At 62.3% G+C, this 8,110-nt stretch overlaps 1 protein-coding gene across 1 annotated transcript in view; it reads right to left on the reverse strand.

Moving 5' to 3' along the window:
- Positions 1 to 1,581: 1,581 nt before the first annotated feature.
- NFKB2 (nuclear factor of kappa light polypeptide gene enhancer in B-cells 2 (p49/p100)) overlaps positions 1,582 to 8,110 on the reverse strand; it is a 7,977-nt gene continuing 1,448 nt past the window's right edge. The window contains exons 3-23 of the mRNA XM_010567717.1: positions 7,729 to 7,807; positions 7,214 to 7,254; positions 7,013 to 7,111; positions 6,616 to 6,767; positions 5,881 to 5,987; positions 5,573 to 5,731; positions 5,362 to 5,466; positions 5,132 to 5,217; positions 4,868 to 5,006; positions 4,669 to 4,788; positions 4,380 to 4,562; positions 4,069 to 4,210; positions 3,818 to 3,932; positions 3,414 to 3,621; positions 3,154 to 3,323; positions 2,883 to 2,985; positions 2,517 to 2,746; positions 2,251 to 2,320; positions 1,975 to 2,147; positions 1,787 to 1,898; positions 1,582 to 1,703 (exon numbers count right to left, since the gene is read on the reverse strand). Coding sequence (XP_010566019.1) covers positions 1,582 to 1,703; positions 1,787 to 1,898; positions 1,975 to 2,147; positions 2,251 to 2,320; positions 2,517 to 2,746; positions 2,883 to 2,985; positions 3,154 to 3,323; positions 3,414 to 3,621; positions 3,818 to 3,932; positions 4,069 to 4,210; positions 4,380 to 4,562; positions 4,669 to 4,788; positions 4,868 to 5,006; positions 5,132 to 5,217; positions 5,362 to 5,466; positions 5,573 to 5,731; positions 5,881 to 5,987; positions 6,616 to 6,767; positions 7,013 to 7,111; positions 7,214 to 7,254; positions 7,729 to 7,807 — 2,715 coding nt within the window. The remainder of the gene's footprint in view (positions 1,704 to 1,786; positions 1,899 to 1,974; positions 2,148 to 2,250; positions 2,321 to 2,516; positions 2,747 to 2,882; positions 2,986 to 3,153; positions 3,324 to 3,413; positions 3,622 to 3,817; positions 3,933 to 4,068; positions 4,211 to 4,379; positions 4,563 to 4,668; positions 4,789 to 4,867; positions 5,007 to 5,131; positions 5,218 to 5,361; positions 5,467 to 5,572; positions 5,732 to 5,880; positions 5,988 to 6,615; positions 6,768 to 7,012; positions 7,112 to 7,213; positions 7,255 to 7,728; positions 7,808 to 8,110) is intronic.

Consider the following 8,110-nt stretch of genomic DNA (forward strand, 5'->3'; position numbering starts at 1 on the left):
ACAGGGGGGCCAGCCTTAGCCTGTCCCCTCTCCTGGGGCTGGTGGCCAGGAGAGCCAGGGCGATGGCACCTGGCCCCCTTGCTGCCACCCCAGCCACTTCTGCACCCTCCCTGCTTTCTTACAACTTTTGAACGGTTTTTGTGATACAGTTTTGCACTTTTTAGTACCAGATCGAGCTGACCACCAGGGAGGGTTTTTTGGGGCTACTTTTGATGCTTTTTGGGAACTGTTTAAAAAAACAAACAAAACCACAAACCCAGCCATGTCCTGTAGGCACTGCACTCTGGGGGGAGGAGATTTTTACACAGACTCAGGGGGAGACCCAGCTCCCCCGCCCCTGCAGCAAGCTGAGCATGGGCTCCTGCGTGTGCTGCTACCCGTTCCCCTGCCCCGCTCCGGCACCAGCAACCCTTCGGAGAGAGACAGCCCTGCAGCCGCTGGCACCAAGGAAGCAGCCTTGGGATAGCAGCACCCATTGCTGCACTTGTGGCTGCATGAGGGGCTGATGCGCTGGTGCTTCTTGATCACCCCCTGACAGCATGGACCAGTGCCGTTTGCACTGCAGCATCGTACCCAGGGCATGTTGGGCAGCAGCGTGTAAGTACTCACAGTGGGGAGGTGACCCCTGAAGTCAGGGTTGACCTGGAGCTCCCCACTACCCTATGGGGCTGGCAAGAGCCGGAGCCAGCTTTCCTTCCTGTGCTGCTTCTCCAACGCACAGCTGGGGCCTCAGAGGCTGCCAGCAAAGCCCAGCCCGTAGCACTGGGAGGTCCTCATGCTGCAGCAGTGGTGGTGCAGCCCCTCCTTCCTCAGCCATGGGCTCCCTCCTTGCCAAGGTGAGGGGCAGGCTGGGGCAGCCCCCACCACCCCGGGGTGCGCTGGAGGATGCTCATCTGGAGCGAGGTGCTGGTGGTAGAGCATGGCCGCAGGAGTGCCCAGGGTGCACAGGGAACGGTCCAGGGACAGCGGAAGGGCTGTAAGCAGGGGGCTGGCACACACGCTGTTCTTGGCTGCCCAGGACCCGGCTGGTTTCAGCACTGACTTTGCGAATGTGTCAAACTTTTTATTCTGCTCTTTTGAGTCTATTGCAAAAAAAAAAAAAAAAAAGAAAAAAAAAAAAGAAAAAAAAATCCACCCTTGCCCCAGGCGGCTCAGGGAGAGAAAAATCTTTGTACAGCTTCTTCTCTCGGTTACTGAAGTAAAACTTGCTCTTCACTTCTTGTGTGCGCTGTGGTTTCTCCCCCACGGTTGGGGACAGCACTGGCATGGAGGGATGCTGAGGAGGGGCCAGCAGTTGCCTCCTCGCTGCTGGACTCCCAGCCCTAGGCAGGGCTCAGGGGGCGTTAGTGCCCGCCAGCTCAGGGCCAGGGCTGGAGAGAGGGAGGGCAAAGGCTAATGGAAACTGTGTCCCTTTATTCAGAAGAGGGACCATTAAATAAGAGCAGAGAGGGGCAGGAGCCAGCTGTGTCCTGTCCCCCTGAGTCCAGGCAGCCAGACCCCAAGTCCAGAAGGCACTTGCATGGGCAGGGCAGGGTAGGGGGCAATGTGGCCCCCCAGGGTTGTGCAGGGGCTGCCAGCCCCTCAGTGCACCTGTGGCTGCTGGCTGTGGGGCAGCTCACCCCCCGGCCCCGGCTTCAGGGCCAGCGCAGGCGCCTGCTCTTCCTCCACTGACTCACTGCCATAGGCACTGTCTTCCTTCAGCTCTGCAAAGCAAGCCCCGGCTGCTGTCAGTGATGGGGGTCAGGGGGACAGCAGGGACATCCCCCCAGCCCCTCGCTCCCCATACCTGTGCTTTGCAGCTTCTCCAGCGCCTCAGTTTTGTGGAGCATCCTCACGGCCTTGCGGAGCCCCATGGAGTCCAGCGCTTCCAGCAGCCCTCCCAGGCTTCCCCCTGCCAGCTGCGGAGAGAAAGCACTGAGCAGGCCGGTGGCCAGACGGGCAGGGGGGACAGGGGCACCCTGGCCAGGTACTGACCTCGTAACTGCGCAGGAGGCTGATGCTGGGTGAGGGGGTGTCCTTGTAGGTCTCCACCAGGCTGCAGAGCCCCAGGCGCTTGGCTAGTTCGATCCAATCCGACCCACTGCAGTCCTGGTTCAGCAGCTGCTCCAGCCCCTGCAGTGCTTCACTGTCCAGTGACAGGACCTTCCCTGTGCAGGAGAGGTGCCTCCATCACACACTGCCTGTCCTCACTGCTGGGAGGGTGCTGCCCTGTCTGGGCACAGTGCTTTTTGGGGGAGAGGGGCTGCTCACCTGGCCGGGGGGCAGTGGGCAGCTCTGCCTCGGGGCCCTGCTGGGAGGCCTGCAGCAAGATTTCCCGCACCTGCAGACAGATGTATGGATGTCAGCATCCCTCAAAGCACCAGCCAAACTCCTTCTTGCCTCCCCATGCCATGGCTCTCCTGGGACATGGAGGGGCACAGGCATCCTCGCAGGAGCATCTCCTGAGGCTCTTCCCCATCCGTGCTATGGCCCCCACGGAAATGCTCCCAGGGGGTTTGTCCTGCCATGCCACGCACCTTCTGGCTCCGAGTCAGGTCCAGGGGCGTGTGGCAGTGGCGCTGCCTGTGCCCTGCCTGCCCGTGCTCCTGCACAGGGGGCTCCCGGTTGGTGCTGTGCTCCATGGCTGGAGCCAGCTCCCCCAGCTCCATAGCCAGCTCCTGCTCCTCAGGGTCGGCATCCGTGTCACTGCTGGCCTCTGACGAGGATGGGCTCACAGGCTCATCGTTCTCACACAGCACATCTGCCCCTGTCAGGGAAGGGTGGACTGAGCCCCCAAAAAGGGAAGGTCGGCCCAGGGGTCTGCCCTGTGCCCAGGCTCCCCCCGGCACAGGCAGCTGAGGCTGCGGGGAGGGGAAGGGAGAGGAAGGAGGGTAGCGCCTTACCAGCTTTGAGGAGCAGTTTGGTGAGAGTTGGGGAGCCCAGACCAGCAGCCAGGTGCAGGGGGCTGTTCCCGGCATAAGTCCTGCTGTTGACATCTGCTCCCAGCTATGGAGAAAGGTGCAAGGCTGTGAGTATGGGCTGCCTGGGGGCTGCCTTCCCCCCACCCCCTGTCACCCCAAGACCACCAGAGACCCTCCACTTCTGCCAGGGTCCTGTAGGATGCTGTGCCCCACCCTTGTCCCACAGCTACCAACCCACCAGCCCCCCCCATACCTTCTTCACAAGGTGGGTGGCCATGTTCAGGTTCTCCATCTCCACAGCCAGGTGCAGTGGGGTCCTCCCGCCCTGCCTCTCCACAGCATTCACATCCGCTCCCTTCCTTACCAGCAGGTCCAGGCAGGCCAAACTCTTTGCCTTTATGGCCAAGTGCACAGGCAGGAGGCCTGCAACAGGGGGGGAGGCTCAGCAGCCCTTTGGCTGAGCCCACGACGTCACTGCCAGGTTCCTGCCCCTCATCTCCCAGCCCCACTCACCATGGAAATTGGGCAGACGGAGCAGGTAAGGAGCAGCTGAGCCCAGGTGGGCCAGCAGCGTCCTCAGCATCTCTTCATCACCAGCCTGGAGTGCCAGGTGCAGCAGGGAATTGCCATAGCGGTCCAGCAAGGTGGGGTCAGCACGGGCTTGCAGCAGGAGCTGGACCACTTGGGGCTGCTTGGTGATGACTGCCAGATGCAGCGGCGTCTGCAGGACAGCAGCACCTTGTCAGCAGTGCTCACAAGAGGAGCCAAGTCCTGCACCATCGTCCTTGCCAGCATGGCTGCACCGTGCTCAGCCCTGCAGCCTCCCCTCAGTGGAAGCAGCAATGGGAACCCCCAGGGTCGGGAAACAGGAACAAGCCCCAGGTAGAGAAGAACCGGCTGCTCTGGGTAACATGTACCTGCTGCAGGTTATTGGAGATGTTGATGATCTGCTGGCTGGGGATGCTAACAATGACCTCAATCAGCTGCTTGATTACAGCTGTCTGCTCATGGATAATAGCGAGGTGCAAAGGCCTGCAGAGAGAGCGGGGTGGCCCCTGACTCAGCTCCATGCTTCTCCCTGCCACCTCCCACCCCCAACAGCCCCCAAAATGGCTCTGATGGCCAACGGTGCTCCCATGCTCTCTCCCCAAACCCCTCGTGTACTCACGTGTCTCCGTTCTCATCCTGTGACGCGGCCAGGTGCCTCTGGACTGCCAGCAGCATGCGGGGGTCGGCGGTGACTGAGTAGTCGAGCAGGGCATGGGCATTGCGGCGGGCCAGTGCCAGCATCCACAGCTGGCAGAGCTGGGCTGGGGGGCAAAGCAGGATATCACTGCCGGGAGCAGCAGCCCCATCCACCCTCCTGCATCCCCCTCAGGCATGGAGGAGAGCGGCACCTGGCCCCAAAAGGTCCCTGACCCATGTCACCTCTCCCAAGCAATGTTCCCCAGCCCTCACTCCAGCCCAGCCCCCTCCTACCGTGCTTCTGCAGCTCCTTGCAGTACATGCTCTCCGCAGGCACCTGCCTGTCGCTCCCGGGCCCCTCCACCTCGGGGCCCTTCATCTGCACACCCCCCTGGTAGCCCCCCACAGGGTGGGGGCCGGGCGAGTAGATGCTGTTGTAGGCCAGCCCGGTGGAGTAGGGGAAGCTGAGGTTCCCGCCTGTGGAGCAAGGGGGAGGACAGGTGAGGCAGGAGAGGAGCAGGGAGCCCCCAGGGCCAGACCGCGGCTGCCCAAGCTGGGAGGGAAAAGAGGCATCCCCACTCACCTCCTCCAGAGCCAAAGCCCCCGGCCCCCCCACCGGCACCCCCCATGTGCGAGCCCCCGCCAAAGTGCTGGGGAAATTGAGGCAGGACTTTCTTGCGCTTCCTCTCCACTTCTTCCTTATCTGCAGGGAGAGAGGGGCAGTGGGGTGAGGGGCAGCCCCGGTGGCGGGGGCACACTGGCCTGCCCGGGGGGTGGCTCACCTTCCACCACGGGGTAGTAGGTGAACTGCTTGGAGTCGCTCACGTCGCCCCCCCGCTTCCGCTTCAGCTGCAGGAAGACGGTGACGGGACGGTCAATCTTGGGCTTGTGGTAGGGGGGTGTGCGGAAGACAATGGCGTACTGTGGGCAGGACAGACGGACGTGGGGTCCCGCTCCTCCCCAGAGCCGGGGACGGGGCTCCCCCACCCCACAGGGCACCCACCTGCCTCTGGGCACGGCAGGACACCCCCCTGCCTCCCCCATACCTGCTTGTGCACGTCAGTGGGGGAGAAGTCCCCGAAGGCCTGCCAGCCGTTCTCATCATCCTCGTAGAAACGCACCTCGATGTCATCTGGGGAGAGAACGGATGCTGGCACTGCCTGTCTCCCTGCCCCAGCCAGGCTCTGGGGGCACGGACCACTGGCCACCCAGGGGCCCCATACCTCTCCTGCCACAGCCCCTCAGGAAGATTTCGGCTGGAGGGAACGGCTTTTACCTTTCTGAACTTTATCACACAGCAAGTAGACTTCATCCCCTCCCCGCACAGAGCCTGCCGTCTTATCCATCCGTGAGATCTTCAGGTTGGAAGCTCCTGGGGACTCTGCGGAGCAAGAGGAGGCATTGGGAGCTGCTGTGGCAGACAGAGCATCCCTCACCTCCTTACCCCATCCTGCTCCATCCCCTCCCCGGTCTGGCCCCACGCTCACTGCTGTCGTGGATGGGGTCTGAGATGACAGGCTGGAGGGCCAGCGTGAAGTTCCCGCTGCTGTCGCGGAGGTAGGCAGTGAAGCGCAACCGCACAATGCTCAGGTCCATCACCTTCTTCAGCTCCTTTGCCTCCAGCTCGATCTCACGCAGCTCCGCTTCTGCCAGGGCAGGGGGAGATACTGTCAGGCTAGGCGAGGGGATGGGGCTCCAGGTCCCCCTACCCATCCCCCCAGCCTCACGCTAACCCCAGCCCCACAGTGGTCACCCTCGGGCGCTGAGTCCCACTGAGCCCCCAGGCTGCCCTCACCTGTCAGGAGATGGCTCCTGTTACGCATCTTCTGCTGCTTCAGCTTTTCCTTCATGATCTCCATCATATTCTTCTTGGTGACATGGAGCACACCCAGGTTGCTGAACCTGGAGGAGAAGAGGGATCCCGCTGGGATCTGGGAGCAGCAGGGCTGGGAGCAGCCGGCCTGGGGGGCACATGGGCTCCCACAGCCGGGAAGGAGCTGAGCAAAGCACAGAGTGGTGCTGCTCAGGCAGTGGGGGGTCAGCATGTGCAGGGCATAACAGTAACCACAGAGGAGAGGAAAGGAGCCCAGAAAAGAGGTGGCTGGGAAACTCCAGGCTTCCACAGGTGACAAGTCCAAAGGGGAGGCCTGGGAGGGCTGGAGGCCAGAGGGATGCAAATGGGACCAGGCTGAGCCAGCAGCCAAGGCTGGATTTGTAAGAGCAACTGCAGCAGTTGCCGAATAATCCTGTGACTCAGGCTGGCTACAGATGTCATCTGCAAAGCTGGGGAGCCGCAACCCTGAGGACAGAAGCCCAAAACAAGCTGCACATGCTGGACCCAGAGCTGGGCAAAATGCTCAAGGGACAGAGCTGTGCTGATGACCTTGTCTAAACCGACTCCTGGCTCCATCCAGTGAACCCAGCTCCTGGATACACTAACCCCCCTCTTCTCCCCAGCCTGTAAACTGCAGCCAGCCCCCCAGCTACCCCATGTAGGCAAAAGGCCACTCTGGGTCTCCCTCACACATACTGAGCTGTCATGTCCTTGGGTCCCACGATCGCGACGCAGTTGCCAGCCTCATTGCACTGCTTGCCCACCAGGCTGTGGGCATGCACGCGGGGAGGGTCGCTGTGTGTCACCAGGTCCACCTCGATCCGGGCCATACCTGTGTAGTTGCAGATCTGCAGGGAGAAAGGAGATGGGAGTCAGGTACAATAACCTGGGAGGCTGCAGGACTCTCTGCAAACCCCTACTAGCCCTCCCCATGGTCACCACCCCTCCTGCTGCAGTCCTCCCATCCCTCCAGCGCCACGAAACACACACAGCTGAATATACATTTCCCATCCTTCCTTCAAGGCACCCTCCTGGTGCCCATGCACACCGGCTGAAGACGCTGCCCCGTCCCCCCGCCCAGGGCAGCGCTCACCTTGACGGTGGGATAGGTCTTGCGTCCCTTCTCGCTGGATGCCCCCGGAAGCCCCCCATGTGAAGGGCCCTCGCAGCCGTACCGAAAACGGAACCCCCGCTGCGGAGGCAAAGAGTGGGTCAGCCAAGGGTGGCCCAAACTTGACGCTATGAGAGCAGGGGGTGACTGCTACACCTGCCCTTACCTGGGTGACATCCTTACCTGCTTTGGCTGCTCGATGATGAGAAGGTAGGGACCTTCCACTGGAGGACAAAGAGGAGAGGCACCGGTGAGAAACACAGGATAACCAAACTGCATGTTCCCAGTAAGGATGCTGGAGGTACGGGGACGGTGCTGAAGGTGAAGTGACCCCTGTCTGTCCCATGGGGGTCCTCAGGGCCCCTGGCCCCTGTGCTGTCAGAGCCCAGCCGGCAGCAGCAGTCAGAGCGGCAGGGAGAGGAGGGAAGGGCCAGAGGATGCTTTGGCACTTGGGGAGTGGGGAGCCCCTGGGGACCCATTGCAGCCCAACCTCAAGTCCTTGGTAGACAGAGCAGTGGGGTGAGACCGAACAGTCCCTGTCCCAAAGGCATGGGGCAGGGATTCCCAGCCAGCCCACAGAGGGGCCAGTGGGGACATGGCCCGTGGCGCTGCTGGGAACTACGAGGTGTGAGTCAGCCTGCTGGGAAACCCCGCTGCAGCTGGGGACCCCAGGAGGGCACAGCCAGAGGGGCCTTTACCTGTCTCCATCAGGGGCTCCTTCTGCTCCATCATGTGGGAGCCGAAATTGAAGTCATCGTAGTCAATCCCATCCAGGCACTGAGGGAAGATGAGTGTGATGAGCGCGTTGAGGCTGGAATCCCCAGCCGTCCTGGGGGGCAGGCACAGACCCACATCTCCCACCCTGGGGGACGGCCAGTCTGGCACAGACCCCCAGTGCCCACCTTGGCCGGGGGGGGGGGGCAAGGGGCAGGCACAGATCCCCCGCCCCTCCCTGGGAAGAGGGGTGGGCAGGTGCAAACCCCTCATTGCCCACCCCTGGGGGCACCAGCAGACCCCCTTTGCCCACCCTGTGGGCAGACACTGACCCCCCATCTCCCACCCCGGAGGCAGGCACAGGAC

This window comes from Haliaeetus leucocephalus, unplaced genomic scaffold (assembly GCF_000737465.1).
Source record: "Haliaeetus leucocephalus isolate CR32 unplaced genomic scaffold, Haliaeetus_leucocephalus-4.0 Scaffold229, whole genome shotgun sequence".
NCBI classification, from domain to species: domain Eukaryota; kingdom Metazoa; phylum Chordata; class Aves; order Accipitriformes; family Accipitridae; genus Haliaeetus; species Haliaeetus leucocephalus.